General features: G+C 37.8%; 1 protein-coding gene across 3 annotated transcripts; it reads left to right on the top strand.

Annotated features, from left to right (window-relative positions):
* The first annotated feature begins 502 nt into the window (after positions 1-502).
* On the top strand, positions 503-16,987 carry KNG1 (kininogen 1). 3 transcript variants are annotated; one of them, XM_066325811.1, is made up of 11 exons: positions 505-810; positions 3,703-3,813; positions 4,735-4,819; positions 7,038-7,210; positions 8,876-8,983; positions 11,090-11,171; positions 11,681-11,847; positions 13,256-13,363; positions 14,338-14,427; positions 15,440-15,593; positions 15,948-16,987. In XM_066325811.1, exons 1-11 carry the CDS (start codon positions 616-618, stop codon positions 16,133-16,135), a joined length of 1,461 nt encoding a protein of 486 aa, XP_066181908.1. In that variant the 5' UTR covers positions 505-615; the 3' UTR covers positions 16,136-16,987. The 3 variants fall into 3 exon arrangements, with proteins under 3 accessions (XP_066181906.1, XP_066181908.1, XP_066181907.1); XM_066325810.1 differs by having other exon boundaries at positions 15,440-15,599; XM_066325809.1 differs by having other exon boundaries at positions 503-810; positions 15,440-16,987.
* Positions 16,988-19,117: the final 2,130 nt, after the last annotated feature.

Here is a 19,117-nt window from a genome sequence, read left to right as displayed (position 1 = left end):
TCCATGTAGCAGCAGAGATGGACTTTCCAATAGGACCATGAAGGACAAGGCTTATCAAGTGCTATTAAAGGGTTACGTGACATTCAACCATATGCATCTGTCCAAAGACTTTTCAAACATGTTCTGAGTACTATAGTTCTCAGAACTGTTGGAGCCTGAACACTAAACGGATCTATAAAATTTACAAGGTTGCTGTCCAAAACTTCATTGCCACTGTGACCTTCTTGGGTGTTTTTTTTTAAGCCTCGTAAAATTCATTCTCAGTAGCAGTTTAGGTGTTAAGAAGTCAGAAAGCTACAGACAATTCTTTCTCTTTTGTTTTGCTTTGCCTAAACTGCTCCCCAGCTGCAGCCATTTATCCTGTTATCTTGATGGCAGGTGGATAACCTTAGTGTCACTCTGGTGAACAAACAAAGTTTATTTAGATAAACTCAGGAGTTTATTTGCAGTATAAACAGGTATGATGAGAACCAACCAACCCCAGCAACCCACTCATTCTGTTTACTTAACTATTGCTCCTGAAAAACAGAAGAGGTGACTAAAATCCTGTCAGGCATTCCTTTTCCATTTGGTTTTAAAGAGCATTCTAATTCAGGGGGACTTTTTCATCCAATTATGAAGGCCTTCATTGTACTAGCACTCTGCTGTAGTTTTTTCTCTAGCAATGCCATTCCTCTTGCATTGGAGTTTTCAGACTGTGATGACCCTGATGTCTTCAAAGCTGTTGACGCAGCACTGAAGAAATACAATGAAGACAGAGCAACTGGTAACCAATTTGCTCTATACGTGGTGATGGAAGCCAAGAGAACTGTAAGTAGACTTTGCAAAAAAACCAAAAAAGTTGGAATTGTTTATGCACTCTGAATCAGCTTATCTCTATCCCATTTATAAGGGGGCAAGCCTGACAGCACAGCATTTTCCCAAACTGTTTCAAAAAAATTAAAGTGACTTGCACAGTAAGATACTTGTTCTCGCGACAAGCAGGGATGTATATTGTGTTTTTATCAGCCGAACTCTGTGTGCTGGTGAATTGCTTACTAATGCAATGACTAAAGAATAGAAAATTTCTACAACCAGCACAACTTGTCTTACTATTCCTTACTATACTTTTTTCTTTATTGGGAATTCTCCCTTTCCATCACCTGTAAGGTTTTCAGACCAATGGCAAAACCACACTTATTAAAAAATATAAATATAATCTTGACTTGGAAAGAGCTGGTGCTGCACATAAAAAAGAATCACCTGATAAAGTCTGGCAATATTCTGAATTGTTTATGAATATTATTTGATTGACACCAGTCCTAAGTCACAGATCTATCTAGAAGCACTAGGTGGTATTTTAGTCAAATAGGGTGACAACTAAAATTACAGAAGAAAGAAGAATGCAACATGATCCTTTGCCTGGAATCCTTCTGTATAGCCTCAATGTAACAAAAGAGTATTTACCTCGGAGAGGCATACAAAGATGGTATTACCATAATAATGACAAGCATTATTTCAGTTGAAAATAACATTAGCATTTTTTTCTACTGGATTGGATTTTCAGATATAAACCACAAGAAATCCAGCATTAGAGAGACTATTTTGCACTCCAAAATCACAAGACACTTTTACCCAGATAGAAACTGACCTCGGAAAGGAGCCATGCATTGCTTAACACTTACAGCAAACTACCCATATCTCCTGGCACCTGCACTCTTGTGTTTCTGTTTACACACTGGGGAGATTTTAGCATGTGGAGACAAAGATTAAAATCAGAGAACCCTTTATATAATTAATATTAAGTAAATGAATAGTCTCACTTTTCTCACTGAACTGTATACATCCTTAACAGCAGCCAAATGCAAATATCTCTATATCAGAGCTGTAGTACACCTACCTTCCTTTTTCTGGTGTTCCCAAAGCAGAGATAGGAGTTTCAGAATTTTATCTTAAACAATGTTCTATTTTTAAGAATACATATTTATTGCAATTATTATTCATCTTTCCTTCTCTAGATATCCATCTTTCCTTTTCTTAAAATATATGAAGTGGAAATCAATTATAACTTTGAATCATTGATCTGATTATGATGCTAAGTAAAAACAGAAAAAAGGAATCTGCAATTGAAATTTTCTCATATTTGAGATTCTTTTTCTAAAAAGAGTATAGATTTTACTCCTCGCTAGTCTCACAATGTTGAATGTATTAATTAAATAGCTGGTTATTACATATTCATGTACATTCATTATTGATAGAGTAATAAAACATAAAAGCTGACTAGTGAAAGAATAAACCTGCCCCAGTTAAAGGCATAGATGTTCATAATAACAATGAAATAAACTAATAGCAAATAATACAGAAACAATGTCTTTTCTTACTTTGTTTACTTACTGAGCTGATTTATTGCAGATTTAGAACACTGTAACAGAGAACAGAATTTGGCTCTTTTTAAGTCCCAAATAGTATAATCTGATGTAGTTCCATAAAAGTCAATTTCTACCTGGTGAGGATTAAGTCTATTATACTTTTAGAGCCCCTTTTTTTCCTTTTTTACAACCATTTTATGAGGTACCTCTACACTTCTTTGTACCTGTAGCAATACACAACAGAATTGAGGGAAGGCAGAATATAATTCTGGGTCTACATCAGTGTAAATTCAGTATATGCTAACCATATCAGCTCAGCCTTACTTTTTTGGTAGCACTAAGGCAAGAATTATCTTTTAATCCTCCCAGCAGAGACAGAGACCAATAACTGGTTGTTTCAGTATAATCAGTTTAGAATATCAGTGCTGCTAAACTACAGCAGCTGCCCGTTTGTCTTTGAAAAGTCACATTGGCAGAGCATTTTTAGAGGCTGTAAAAGGTTAGTAACTTCTGATATTATGTCTTCTCTAAAGGATGAACCACAAACCTTTCAGTGTTGTCACTGTCACCTGTAGGCACAGGCCCACTACTTGATTTATGGCAAGGAGAAAATGGCCACTATTGATTTACCAACTTCTGAATTACTTGCACTGGCCGGGCAAAACTTTGCTTAATGCTTTTTATTTCATCTTATGGGATTCCTGAGGCTGTCCTGCCCTGCAGCCCAGCCTTCAATGCCGTGGAAAACCGCAGGCAGTGCCCAAGGCTGTCTCCAGAGCACATTCCTGCTCAGCCCTTCCCGCACAGGCTGGGCAGCTGCAGCTCCCCTGTACCAAGGAGCAGAGGCTGTTTGGGCGCTGCCAGGCTGCCCGGGGGCTGCTGCCTGCTGGTTCTGGGCTGCCCGGGGAGCTGGACAGAAGGAAAGTGGACAGATCTGGGAGGAGGCTAACAGTGACAGCGAGGGAGTCAGACAGGTGCACAGTCCTAGCTGGTAATGATGCAAACTATCCAAACAGACACTCAAAATGGCTTTTTTGGAGTACAGTTGAATGAGAGTATAAAACCTAACCACTTCTTTGTGTTCTAAACCCATTGGTACTACAAGCTAAAATGAAGGTAGTTGAGCATATTGTATCTATTATACCAACATACTGTCATTGTAGGTAAAGGCTAAGTAATATAATTAGGTACTTTAATATTTGAACCATCAAGATCCAAGAGACCAGCAGCTGAAGGGAAACCATACTATAAAATCTAAGGTAACCAAAGAAAAGTATTTACTTTTTTGAAGGTCTTATCTTTTTGCTTGATTTATTACCATGCAAATGATTACATGTATATTGTTTTAATCCAGGCAGGTCCTGACCCACAGTTCTATGTGAAATACAGAATACTTGAAAGCACTTGTACCCCTGAGGAAAACAAACACTGGCAACATTGTCATTACAAAGTATCTGCAGAGGCTGTAAGTATCTGTTCTCTTTACAAGTTCGCTGAGCAAAACATCAACATAACGACCAGGACTGCAATCGCCTGGAGAAAAAACCAGTAGAAGAATTAACTTTTTTAGCTGCATTGCTTTTGAGAGCTTACATGACTACAGTACAAAAATGTTTACAACCCCAAAATTAACCATTATAATCCTGAATTTTCCGTTACAATCCTGAATATATGCAGAAAGGAACGTTTCAGTGCTTCAATATGAAGGCTCACAATAAACCCAACATAAGATTTGTGCACTCTGAGAGTGTAAGGACTGTAAATCTAGGTATTACTTATGTATAATGGAAACTTGCACAACCAAATACTGACATGGAAGCCACTATTGCAGAAATTTTGGCAAAGGGCTTTCAGCAGTACCAAACATGTCTGGCTCATGGTAGCCCAGAGCACCCAGGGGAGTTACATCAGGGGCACACAGTGCAAGGACACTGCACATTCCCAGGGGACGGCACTGCTCTTTCACACAGTGCACAGGAGAGGATGATGGTGACAACATAATTTGAATCTATGTGAAATGCCATGGCCATTGTTGCATATCTTGTACTAGCAGAGAGGGAAATGGATAAATACATAGTTTATATAGTCATTATTCATGGGCATGTGCTCATTTCCATTGTTCTGACTGTAAAGTCTTTAGTTAATCGGTACAGATCATACAAATACAAAGCAATCGTTCAACCTGCTCAATTTGTCCCCTACTTTCCTCACCATCAACAAAACTGATCCTTTTTCAGTAACAAAACAGCAAGTTAGACATTACTACAAATATACACATGAACCTCTTCCCTAGAATCAGTCTGCAACTGTCAGCTGTGTTCAATAGCTAAAGCACTGTGTTTTTCTTTAGCAAATTTCAGACAACTGTTGTCATATGTTTTTGCAGAAAACAGGAGAATGCACAGCTCGAGTTCATATGAATGATGCTGAAAAAACAACTAATGTTTCACAAGAGTGCAAAATTTTCTCAGGTACGTAACTATTTAGGACAGCATTCAACAAATACATTGACAAATAAAAATGTAATGAATATAATACTGAGACTTTCAGGTAATTTTAAATGCAGAAGTTCCTTATCATTCTAGTCAGACATTTATAAATAACTTTTTTAAGCAACTACATGTTAAAGATAAAATTTCACTTCATTGTTATACACATATAGACTAAGTCAGTGAAGCACAGGCAGCTTCTGCCCAGGGTAATAAAAACCAGCATGCATGTGCAGTAAGTTTCTTCAAGCACTAGAATTATGCCAAGTTAAAATTTAGTTTGCTTAAGACCAAAAGCATACCAATAACTTAAGAGACTAGATACAACTTGTCACAATTCAACCTTATCCTCACTTATTTAAGTATAAAATTGTCCCAAGAATTATTAGAAAAAACTTTGCATGACAAAATTGCACCTTAATTTTCTCCAATCTAAAAATGACTGAATTATTTCTGTCAAAGTTTACCAAAACAAATACTTACCCCAAACAAGAAAAAATTAATTTACAAAATAAAAATCTGATCGTGATGTAATCATGTAAGAGAATGATCTTCTAGACCTTAACAATAAACAGTTCAAGATTTTTCCCCTATAATATATACATATATGATTATTACATTCACATAGGAATTTCCCTTATTGAAAAGTGATCACATTGTTTTAAAGCTTTCCAACTGAGATGTCTGTGCCTGGTGTTCTGAAAGATATACCCAAGCTCGCTTTAATATATCCATCTAACTATTAACTACAGAAATATTCACCTCAATTTCTGAGATATATTTGTTTCTTGGTATTTGTTTTTTAGTTCCTAGCTTTCTTGTTTAAAGCTGAAATGGCTTTACCTACAGCTGGTGTCCTTCTAGGAACTGCAGTACACACACTCCATGTTCCGCACTGAACAAATGCTGCATTTGTAGGGCAATGGTGACACCTAGTTGCCAGCAAAAGTTGTGTGAATCCCACAGAGAACACATGGGAAATATGCATTTGAATCTTTGCTTAGAAAGTAAAAAATCCCCATATATAAATTAAATTAATCAGGTTTTCAGCCTAACGAACTCATCTCTTCTTACCAAGGTGTAGCAACTCTGAAAAAGAATACATGTTTGTTCAGCACAGACCTTATGAAAGTGCTGAGACCACAGCTGGTGCAGAAGTGAGTGTGCTGTTGGTTCACTATCTCCTTTGTGACTACTTACTGAAAATGTGGTCACACTCTTCTGTAAGGTATCTATTTGGCATTACTGAGTCAAAACAGAACATACTAGAAATATGAAGGTCAGGCTTTGGTCACACCTGACAGGTAAGGGATTTCTCTGCCATATTGGTACCACACTGTTCAGCCTCTTTGGTGGAATAGTTTGATCTAACTGACCCTGGACTGGTTTCCTGGCTGGCGCAAACTGGCATAACTCCATTTAAGCCAGTTAAAGCCAGCTGAAGATCAGGCACACAAATTTTACTTCAATTCCACAGAGACCACATATTGTCCCACTTCCATTCTCAAGCTCACTGACTCGTGAAATTAATTTATGTACTGAACTATAAAATTAATTTATGAAAATTCAATCCATGATTACTAGAAAGGAAAGAGAGTTAATAGGATTAGTAGTAGGAAACAGGAGTTTGAGCATCCCTGTCAAGCTTGTCTATCCATAGCAAATCAGCTGGTTAAGCCTGAAGGTAGCACCAAGTGGTAACTGGAAGGGACAGCAGAATAGTCCCTGGGGCACTCAGAGTCACAGCAGCTCACACTGGTGAGCCCAAACACTTCTGCTGAAGTCTCCATCCTGAAACGTGGTGAGGACAGCAAGCAGCTGCACACTGTGGGTGAGCTTTGAAGAATCTGAAAATCATCCCCTTAGTTGTAGCCCCCACTGGTTCTTCCCTGGCTGAATGAGTAATGTACCTTCCTTAATGGTGTCAAAACTAAATTCAAAGCTTTTCTGAAATTCAATAACTCCTGGAATGGGGTTCACTGGCAAAACCATGCCTGGACTCCAAGGACTCCACTGCCACCACAATCAGAGCATGTTCCTAAATATAAAAATGTCTTTGTAGGCCTTGAAACTGGAATATAGGGTTTGCTTATCACGCCAGTTAAAAGCAGGAAAGATTCTTGCTATCAGATAGGAAAAACGAAAACCTAAGGCTGTCTTGCATGAAGCCCTATGTTTTTTTGTTTTGTTTCTTTTTCAGATGTGTCAAAGATAAAACTTACTGAGGCTCCATGTCTTGGATGCTTTCATCAAATATCAAGTGATGGTTCAGAAGTGTCAGAAATTCTAAAAAAAACCATTCAAAATTTTAACAAGCATAGTGATGAAGTTGCCCTTTTTAAGCTTGTGGAAATAACAGAAGCTAAGAGACAGGTTTGTGCATTATTTTTCTCTAAGTTTTACCAACCCAAAGCAGATACTTTATTTATGTTTCTGGTGTTTAATAATAAAGCATACAAAATGTATAAAGAGGGTAGAGTCCATAAATAATTATCTTCATTTATAAGGAATCATTAACAGTTGCCTACTGGATTTTCAGAGCTCTCACCTGATAATATACACATTTTTTTCTTTATCTGCAGTTGCTTCTAAGCAGTGTTTAACATCAGTTTATCTGCATTCTGTGCTGGCACATGCATCCTGTACCATCTCAGATCCTCCTGGGTACTTCCTTTGGCCTTGGCCTGAGGCTCCAGCAGGAGCAGATCCCTCCTAGGGGCTGAGCCAAAGCTGGCAGCCTGCACAGATGTCTCACACAGTCCCCAGCCTCTCAAACAGCAGCGTGCATCTCTGGTTTTGCAGGCAATAGGGCCCATTTGTCAGCAGCTGCTATGTACTAAACCCTACATAGGAAAAATGGATAAGAGAACCCAAAACCCCAACATGCCACTGGCTGCAAGATTTCTGCTCATGGGAATATCTGTTTCAAAAGAAATGACTACTCAGGTTGCAGAAAATCTATGTCATTTGGTATTCCATGCAAGAATTCCTTTCCTGTGAAAGGCTCTCCTATGGATCGGTGTGACATTGTTAGAAAGTAAAGTTTGTTATTTGTCTTTTAGCTAGTGTACAACCCAACAGCAAACACAGACCCTTTTCTTTGAACCTGTATATATTTACTTAGCCAAAAAGCAACTTCTGATCTCATGTCAGTTTGACTCATGATTTAAACCACACTGTCCTCTTTATATTTACTGATGGCAGCAATCCTCTTTGCTGAAAGACAAACTTGCACAACATTGAAGTCACATGACAAAATGATGCAGACAGACTGCAATCCAGCAGCTGGAAAGAGAACCATCATGTCACCTCTGGCAAACAGAGAAAAGTCAGAGCTCTCCACTTCAATTGATCTGGGATAAAAAGTTCTTGTATTTGATTGTTTCTCCTTTTTAATCTAATGTTACCTGGCCCAAGACTATGATTTGGAGAGGTTTCATGAGTGAGAAGATGTAGCCACTGTTAGGAAAATGGAAGAGCTTCCTGGAGAGAAAGTTTTAAATAAGGGTTACGAACCTGGACAAAACAGTCTGTGTGGGAAGGTAAAGCCCAGGATAGACACAATTATGAGTAGATGATAAATGCAGAACACTCAACAAAAATGATGCCAGCAGTATAAAGTTACATGATTCAGATATTGTTTTACTGTGCCCCATGCTCAGGAATGCGTGACTTGCCAGGCTGTGTTACTGGAATCATCTATCTAGACCAGCTTCCTGTCAAGGGGAGTAATAAGTAATGGATCTTTGGAGGAAAGCACAAGAACCCCAGCAGTGTGAGGCTGCAGGCTTGGCAGAAGTGGACACCAAATACAAAGTGCACTTCTAACAAAAGCAGGACTTAGTTTACATTTTGTACAGCAAGGACAAGATTTTTTTTGCTGTCCATGAACACTCTGTGGCTTAATGAGTGCATAGTGATTTGATAGACAGAAGGCACTAGATGAGTAGTTTTGCTTTCTTTGCTAATCTCATTTAATAGTTTAACTTTCAAGTTTGTATTGTTTTACATAATGTATAACCTAAATATCTCTTCCAGGTGGTAGCTGGATGGAATTACATAATTAAATATAAAATTGAGGAGACTAATTGCTCCAAACACCAATTTCAAGACTTAACTCCAGAATGTAAAATCACTTCCAGAGGTGTAAGTAATCTTCAAAATCTCTTTATCAAGAAAATATCACATTAACAAATAATCATTGAGATATGACTCCAGAAAATATTTATAGTCTTGCTTCATTTCATGAACAAAGTTTAAATCCAGTCTTATACATAACTATGTGTTTGTGCAATGAGGACATCCATATCTTCTCAGTGACTAGGAGGACTACTGAAAAGTTTACAGATTATAGTACAGAATCTAACCAGTCTTACCCAAATAATAAGTCCCTTAATAAGTTTCTTTCCAGATATTCAAGGACTTACTCATGCACACCCCAAACAGTGATAACTAAAATTAGCACGATTTTCAGCCCAAGACATATTTTCTCAGAAAAATCAGTAGCTGAATTATTACTTAACCTTTACCACAGTCCAAATAATAGCTTCAAAAGAAATATATTAACAAATATACATAATCCAGCTAAACTGTGCTGCAAACCCAGGTACTTCCTTGGCTTCACTAACCTGAAACTGAAGAAGCTGCACCAAAAATAGAGGCTTCCTCTCCCAATTGACCTCCCTGAACCAGGTCATGAGGGGATCAGAAAAACAATTTTGCAAACACAAGGCAGAGGGCAGGAATGCAGAGTCACTGTGAACAGTGGTGGTAAATGGGAGGGGACAGACTGGCATCCGTTTTAGCAGCTGAGGAAATGCACCATGGAGTGTTACATTCAAGAGCCTCTCCTGTTCAAAAATTACTCCTTGTACATCTCAAGAATGCTTCAAGTATTGATCAAAAAAGGAAAGAATGGCAACACTGGTAAATAACAGAAGCATGAGTCAGACTAGCTGAAGCAAATCCCTCCATTACCCATGTGCCCTTAAACCTTAAGCAAGTTACTTAACCTACTTGAGTCTGAGTTTCCCCAGCTGTCACCTAGAGGCGATGACTTCTGTCACCTCACCTACTGCAGCAGCATTGCCTCACTCATCCACTGCTTTCGTCACACAGGGCTTCTGGAATTAGATTATAAGCACTTATCCCCTGAACTTACTACTAGATCGTTGACAGAGATTATTAGGATACCATATCCCAAGAATATTCCATACCATGGAATGATCAAATTCTAAGGAAGCTTTCTCATACCTTTATTTAGCTCTGTATTATTCATTTTTAAATGGGAAGGCCAGAATTGCACCCTCTGTTCAACACACATATGAACCACTGAGCTATACTGGGACATTATGTCAGTCCCTTTAACCTGGATAAAAAGCCTTGACATTATTTTAAATTAGTTTTTCTAAAATACTACTAAGTTGATTTTTTTATGATTACATTTTCAAGTAATTGTCATAGCCCTAAGATCTTGACCCTGAATTTTAAGCCTTCCTTCTTATTCTACAGTTAATTTGGTTTCTTTAGTCTTTAATAAAGGATTTCACCAAAACCTTTCTTAAAATCTCTGTATATCAAGAGGTCTTTTTACCCACCTTTGCTGATGCTTTGTAGAACTTTGACAAATCTGCAAAATATGACTTCTAATAATACCACAAACCCTCAGTCCCCCCTGGATGTATTCAATGTTCCTAGTTTTTTCCTTATTACCATTTTTAATCACTGGAACAGTTAATTTGTTTTAGACTCTCTAATCTTTAAAAAAACCCCAGGATCAATATCTGCTTTCTTCCAGCTTTAAGATATCAAGGCAGTTTAAAGCAAGTTATCTACCACAGTTCCTTGAGAAGACCTGAGAAAATACAAGAAACTCACAAATGTTTGATTTGATAACTGTGTGATTTTCTTTTTGGCCTTTAAAGTTTGAGACAGAACTTCATGGAGTTCTCCATAAAAAATGATTCTGGCTTGTAGACATCCTTATCTTTTCTGTAATGAACACATACAAATAGTTCATTTGGTTTCTCTTTTAGGGTGTTATTTTCTCTGAGTGGTCCGTTTGAACTCTGATTATTTATTGCCTCTGCAGACTGTCTCTCAGGGAGGGAGGGAGGGAGGGAGGAAGGAAGGAAGAAGGAAGGAATTATTAGAAGCATGCTTGACCTATTCTGTTAGCAGGGAGGTTATTACGATGTGAGCTTGTTCATTATTTCTAAATAACAAGGAGCTGGTTTGCCTTTTTTACTCCAGCGTGTGGCTAAATGTGAAGCCAGAGCATTTCAGAATCTTCAGGCAGAGATTGTGGATACTGCCAGCAACTGCACGTTTCCAGGTATGTCTCAGGAACCATCAATTTTGAAAGTTCCACAGTTTCCAGTGTCTTATTGTTATGCATTGCTACATTTTCCCCCAGCCTATCTGGACATAGATACTGTTCCAAGTAGTAAGAGCTGCATTCTCACCCATTCAGACTAGGTTTTCTTCAACACACAAATTCACTGCCAGTTACATGGACGTCTTGTTTCACCCCAGTCAGGTCTTCCCATACATGTACCTGTTCCCTCTCCGTATTTTCTGGCTGCCTACAACTGGCACATGCGATTCTTGTTTCTACAAGAAAACTGTTGTTAAGTGTCCCATGTGACAGTAGGTGCTGATGTTCTTTTAGATAACCAAGATATGACAGGGCTGATCATCTAAAACTCAAATATATTTTGTTTTCATTTCATAGACCCAAGTATGAAGAGTTCCAGAAAGCAGGGCTTTATAACTGTTTCTCCCAGCCTTTACTTACATTGACTCTTTTGTTTCTTAGATCTGAAACCTGTTGTTCTCTTTCAGTTGAAGAAAGTGTAGTTGCTGCCATTTGCCCAGGTTGTCCAAGGACTATCCCAAACAACAGTCCAGAACTGAAGGAACTACTGAAAGTTTCTATGGAGAAGTATAATTCAGAGAGCAATGATGATTTCTACTATAAAGGTGGAGAAATAGAATCAGCGACAGTTCAGGTTGGGATATATCACAGAGATGAGGAAGAGACATGACAATAATTATTGGCCTGAGCTGAATGTTACCTTAGATTTGTATTTAGATTTGAAATAACGTCTTTGTCTAAGTGCTGATACACGTGGTAACTGAAATATCCATGCAATTTTTCCTGTAAATCTAATCCATGTTGGCTTGCATTCAAAAGTTTCTCATTTCTTGAAACAAAATGATTTTTAAAGGATGTGAAGAAGACTGGCTCAGGGCATTTGATTTCTGTGTATCTACCCTACTTTTTACCTTTGTAACATACCTTTGACTTTTAAAGTATAAAAGTTTATTAGACAGGACTACTCTCTTGATCCACCACACCAATATTCTCCTTGTTATTTTAGGCAGTGTCCTCCCTACAGTTGTTGTATGGTCCAAGAAATGAGGCATCTTGATTTCCCTTAGAAATCTGTTATTTTATATACTGGTTGTGCTACTAATAACACTCTAGCTAGATTCAGAAAAGGACATCTGTGCATAACTTCATATGTACAGATAAATAGAGCTTGATAAAGGACAAGGAATCAGGAGGATAATACTGGTCAGCATTTGCATAAGCCTTGTTTACTGTCCCAACACATCAAAACAAAAGTTTACGATAGAACTGAAAATTTGACAGTTGGGTAGTTCAGAAAACACTCGGTCGTAACTACTCCTGAGCATGAGGTGTCACTGGAGAAGGCACTAAAAGCACACCAGAATTTTTCCAAATAGCTCATATTGTCTTACTGATAACATCTGTGCCTTTTCTTCTTTCCAACTTTTTTCTTCCTTCTGACTTTCCCTATCATGACTGATATTAGCATGCATACACCTTTAAAAGATTTCAGGGAAATAGAATTTCATGTCTTGCCTGATGTCCCTGAAGGAAGATATATTATTTCAAGCTCTGTGAAAAATACTAAGAGATCTCATTGCAGGCACATTCTTGAACCCAAGCAGTTTCTCTCTTTAATGTGTTTGGCAAATAGGTCCGTTTTCAAGTGAGTCTGTTCATCGCACACTTTGTTTTACTCACATTCCACTTTTCTGACATCATATTTGGCTCTCTACAGTGCTATCACTAATTGTTTCATCTATTACTAATGAAATTACTACAGACATTTAATAATTGTGGGCCTCATATTATTCTGACTTTTTCTGTTTCCTTCAGCTTCAATGCTAGAATTTTTGAGAATAAGAACTGGAGTAAATAAGTTACTTGATTAGAAGCAGATAGGTTTACTGCCAAATATTTTAATATTGTTCTTCACATATGTTGGCCCAGTGGTCAGGACTTGTAGAATGCAAATAGTATAAACTTCTGGAAAATCATCTTTCTTGTGAAATCTTTTCAATAAAATGCCTTTAGCACAGAAAGCCTTCTTGCTAATTTTTCAGGTGGTTGCAGGAAAATTGTACCGTGTAAAATTTACAGTCTGGAAGACAAACTGCTCTAAAAGTGAGTTTGAAAATCTTAATGAAGACTGTACAGCCACATCAAACAGTGTAAGTAATGATCATCTCACCAACTGTAATGTTTGTAATGGACAAATTCATTTGCATCAGAAACTGTAAACCTTTAAGTAAAATCACGTCCTGGGCCCTCTTACCTCTCACAGTAAACTTTTGTTCCAAGAAGAAGGGCAGCTTTCACTGTTTGTAACTGTAACCCAAGTTGAGAAACCCTGAAACTTAAACTGCAGCTGCAGGATCAGTGCTCACTGCAAAACCAAAGGAATTTCCTTTCGATAATAATCAGTGTAAGAAAGGAAAGGAGAAGGCTACTGCCAAATGAAATTGCTGCAATACTCCTGGACTCTGTGGATTTGCAGCAAAAGAAAACATGAGACTGTTACTTGTGTGCAAAGAAATGACATTTCTGGAGTGTGTGTCATGCTGTTGATAGTGGGAAAATGTATTCTGGACACTGGAAAGGAATGCTGATAGGGCCAGAAACCATTGGCAAGGGAGTTGTTTGGGGAGAGGACTTTTCTCTCCCATCTCTTTTCCCACCATATGAACACTGCTTACCTGTGAGATTTAAACAATTGTTAGTGCAGCAGGCAATAAAAAGGAAAAAAAAAAAAAAAAAAAAAAAAAAAAAAAAAAAAAAAAAAAAAGCCCTTATTTCAATTTGCCAATTTTTAGTAGGAGAAACACCACAAACAAAAAATAGTTCTTAGGAATATCATGAAGATCACATGATATGAAGCAATTAGTGCTTCAAATGTAATGGAGATGAAAAATCCAAAGTTGAATTAAAGTGTTCACACAGGTATACTATAACCTTAAAAAGTTAAGCCATGATGTGTCCCAATATAGAAGTATTCATCACTAAGATAGATTTCATAAATATTTGATTAAAGTTCCAAGGATTTTAAAGTATTATTTTAAAAAAAGTTTCTTTTGCAGGCACAAGTCTCCACTTTTGTGTCTGAAGTTTTGGTGCCTTAATGTGTTGGTTTTTGTTTTGTTAACAGGTATCACTGTCATGTGAGGCACGAATTCACGTGATCCCGTGGCAGGATAAAAGGTATCCCCAGGTGAACTGCACTGAAAAGCAGCAATCGGTAAGATTCTATCAATTTCTTCCTACTCAGCCCCACTATGAACTAGTCCTGAACGTGAGTCACTTTGAAAATCTCACAATGGAACATAAATATTTTTTATTATCAGATATTTCTGAGGACTGTAGAGACTCCAGTGTGACACTGAATAAAAACAGATTATCCTGCCCTCATAACTAATAACTTCACTGTGCTCAGCACCTTCATAACTACACATTCATTGGCTATGTATCAGCTAATGTCTCTCCTCTATATTTTCACTACAATATTTTATCCATACCAACTTTTAAATTTAGCTTCAACCCAAATAACTCTGGTTTGCAGTTAGACAATGATCAGAGACTTTGGTGGAGAGAAATGAAACTCGTGTCGGACAGTGAGTGTACACCATGTATTCAGCCTTTGTCTTCCAGTTGAACACTGATGAGAGAGTAGAGATGACTCAATAAGAACAGAATGTTTGATATTATCAGCATTAATCTCTGTGTGTTATTTCCAGGCAGTATTCTGAAATGCATATGTCAAATCTAGAAGTAAAAATTTGAATAGTTATATTTTACATAACAAAATGACACAGATCTTCTGGATATTCTACCATTTATGCTACTCAGAGAAATGTTAACCTTCATCATAAATTGGTTCTATACATGGGAGTGTAACACTCTAACAAGTGCTGGGACATTTAGTCCTAGAATTGAACTGTATTGTTCATAAATTAAAACCGGTACATGAGTTTTGCTGTCTGTAATATAATTCCTCTTACACTGACAAAATTTCAGTGATACAAAAATTTTTCTTTTACTCATATAGCTGGTAAGATACTCCACAATTATTTGAGAGGATGTTTACATTTGTGTGCTTATCACAGAGGAGAGAATTATTTAGTTTAGATTTTAGTTTAAAAATCTGCTAAATGATTCGTGTACCGCAATGGGCCAGCTTGTGGATTTCCCACATCTAAAGCAATTGTTCTGTTTCATGTAACAAATGTGGCTACTGTTGCAATGTTTTTTAGGTGTTCTATGCAAGAAGGCCCCCTGGATTCACACCTTTCCGGAGCACAGCTATGCTAAGCCAGCCACATGCAGTTTCATACGCTGATAAAAATGAAGGAGAAAGTCAAAGCCCTAGCACAGAAACGAGGAAAGAAGATGGACAGGAACCAGAAGGTGAAGGTGAACCTGAGCATAATCACAGGCACAAACACAGGCATAAGCATAGGCACGGAGGTAAAAAGGGTCATGACAATGACAAAAGGCATAGGCATGACATTGGTTGTGGGCACAGAAATGGCCATGGGTGTGAGCATAAAAAACACAGTAAAAAGAATAAACATAAACATCCAAACCCCAAATCTTCTGAGGAGTCAAATGAAAGGGGTTTTAATCAATATGAAACCTTCCCATCATCCAGTCCTGAAACCGCACTGGAGCTGGTAGGTACAGGGGGTGCAAGGGAGGAAACCACTAGACCTGCAGAGCCACTAATTCTTCCTGCTACTTCTTTATTTAATGGGTTGCCAGATCGCCCAGAAGCTCCTCACCCCAGATGTCCTGGAAAACCATGGAAACAACTTGTGGGCTTTCCAGCCCCTCCTAGTTTTCCCAGAGAATTCACAAATGAGGATCTCTTGCCTTCTGCAGCAGCAAGCGTCGATCCAGCTACAGAAAACAACAAGGAAGGCTTTGATCTCACAGATGCTTTAGCATAATTCAAACAGCGTAGGATCCTTTTCAGAAATGCTACATAGAAAAGAAGAAGAATACTGCCTTTTGAAATGGTTAATACACAAAGAGGCAAAAGCTCATATACTCTGTTAACTGAAATACTCAAGTAGGTCACCAGCACTTCTGGGGACCTAAGAACATATGGCAATACTGTGTATTTGCATATATTTGCAAATATGTAAATCAGTGTAACTCATCTGCCTCAATTTTCTGTAAGCACAAACTGAATCACTGCGTCAAATCTTACTGTATTATATTAAAAACAATGGCAGAAAGAATTTTGCAGATTACATGAAGAATCTCAACCAAATATAGATAAAAAAGAAGACAATATAGAACAAGGGAGCCTCTCTTAGATATGTGAAATAATTTTTCTCTATTTTACTGGAGTGGATCATTTAAAGAACAAAATAAAGTAACCCTTTTACCTATTAATTTCTTTAAAGAAATCAATATTGCCACCAGTCTATCACTAGAGGTTGTTCTGTTGGATAACAGGGACAGCTGAGATATTCCTAAATAAATTTTAGGATTTAAATAAATCCAGATTTATTATTCCCTATACATATTAACTACCTAGAGATGCACATTGATTGGTAGATTTTCACTCAGCAGAGATGCACAAATACTACAGATCGGATGACAAAATTATGAACTCTTGAGACACCTAAAATTCGTGTGCCTTTTTCCACACAGATTATTAGGTTGTGCATAATTTTGAGACTGGACTGATTATTCTATTCTGGGTATCTTCTAAAGGTTGAGGTTTTGGTGCAATGCATTAGCTAAAAAGCACCAAATATTTCTTGCAAAATAAAATATGTTTTCTCTCTGTATGGATGCGATAACTTATTCAGCTGAAAAAAGCCCAAAAAACCACACAGCAATAAATGATAAATATTTTAATGCCAGATCAGCTCACCAGTTTGAAATGCTACTCCATCAAACCCAGTAAAGGGTAACTGACAGGGTGAGGTCCTGCAAATGGTAAGACTTCACTGATTTTGTTGTAAAAGATCATATTACTTGAAACCACAGTGGAAGTACCCTGCACCACAGCTGTAATTTTGCTCATCCCAGCTGCTAAGATTGCTGTGGCCTTAAGACTTTCTATTCAACAACTGGGAATGTATCCTTTGGTATGCTGTGGTTCTACAGCATTCACCTTCCTGGTGAGGAGGAACTAGACTGGGAAAGTCAACTCAGAGAATGCAAAACAGATGGGAATAGGATCAGGAGGTCTTGGCATAAGAGGCAAAGGATGACCTGCAAAGAGGAGATAGTTACCAAGAAAGGTCAGAAGACACAGAAGTGGGACGAAGAGAGACAGGGTGCCATGATCCTGTTGGGGTGAGAAGAACAAAAGAAAACAGCACATTAGTGGCAAAAATTGAAACAGAGTGAATGGGATGGAAAAGTGGATGAAGGTGAATTGTCAAGGAGCTATAAAAGACAGGAAGTCAAGAAAGGGGGCAAGAACAAAAATAACAGCAAGAGAGGGATCTCTCTGATTGTGGCAGGAGAGTCCCCAACACATCACAGAACAGAACTCATGCTGCCTGAATCTAAGCATTCCCTGACAGTGTAGGCACACCTCTTGTTTTCACACACCTCTTGTTTTCAATGCCTGGTTGCTTTTTTTCTAATTGCATTAGGATATTCATTAGAATGTATTGAAAAAGTAAGGAAATCTAAAATTAGAAACAGTGCCTATGAGTATAAATTCAGCATGGTTGTGTGCATCTGAACTTTTTTTACACATCCCTAGTGGCTGCCATATAGGGATGAATGGAGACAGACAGACAGATACCTGTCCTGACTGATGGTATCAGGACCATTATACTTCCTTTCTTCCCAAAAATAATCATTGAGAAGTCATACAAATTAGCTGGAGTCAAATTTTAAAGAAAGATACAACAATAATAACTCCTGGATCCATCTAATCAAATCCAGACTTTTTAATTAATTCCTTTCCTTGCAGCATAATACGCAAAGGCTATCATCTTGTTTTGACAAAAGCTAAACTTCCCAAGCTACGCAAATGAAATCCCTGAGAGTTATCTTTAGTTCTCTACTTCTTTTCTTCTGAATATTTGATTGGTATTATTTTGGCTGTAACTGAAAACTCTTTCTGTATACTTAATTATTAACAAGAGTATAAGCTCAAAACAGTTTTTCTTTAAATTGCAGTAGCAATTTAAGTAATTAATGCAAAATTACAAAAAAGACATAAAGATGCAAATATAAGAGAAACGAAGTTTTCTTCCCATTTCCAGTTTCTCTGATCTGAATGAAAAGACACCCTTGATGTATTCTTCCCACAGAGCACACATACACAACCATGAGTAGTGAGACACAGGACCACGTGGTCGTTTACCACGTGCTATAATGATGACCTGAGATTTCATTATTGTTTTACAGAAAGATAAAAATTTCAATTTGTTCATATAATTTACAAAAGTAATTACTTTAAAAAATCATTCTGGAACAAAAATCAGTGTTTAATGTCTAAAAATTCTGAACAGATCATTTGGATATTTTTAGAATGGAACATTTCAATTTCTTATTGACGCGTTCCCACAGAAAGTTTCAATTATCACAAACCAGCACTTCCGGGTGGAAGAATCTGCTGTGAGAAAACTCCTGACCAGGCCTGTTCCAGCTCAGCCGCTGAACAGCTCTGCAAAACTCGCAGCTTCTCCTCCTGCTGGCATCACGCTGGGGCGCTTTATCCAGGGCCCGCAGCGCCTCACGAGCACTTTCCTCCTTGGCCAGCAGATGGCAGATCTTTTGTCACAGGGCTTATGCTCGCCAAATTTTGTCAGGTTTGTCATTGCCAGGAATGGTTTAGCAAGCTTAACACTCAGCGTTTCTTCTGGGTGAGTAACACCGTAGCTAAAAACACCCCATCTGTGTAATCTGTTTTAAATATTAAGCTCTAGCAATAGAGCTTCTACGCTTGCCAG

The sequence above is a fragment of the Sylvia atricapilla genome, chromosome 10 (assembly GCF_009819655.1).
Source record: "Sylvia atricapilla isolate bSylAtr1 chromosome 10, bSylAtr1.pri, whole genome shotgun sequence".
In the NCBI taxonomy this organism is placed as follows: Eukaryota; Metazoa; Chordata; class Aves; order Passeriformes; family Sylviidae; genus Sylvia; species Sylvia atricapilla.
The sequence above is the reverse complement of the archived record's forward strand: the minus strand, read 5'-3'. Positions and strand labels throughout refer to the sequence as shown.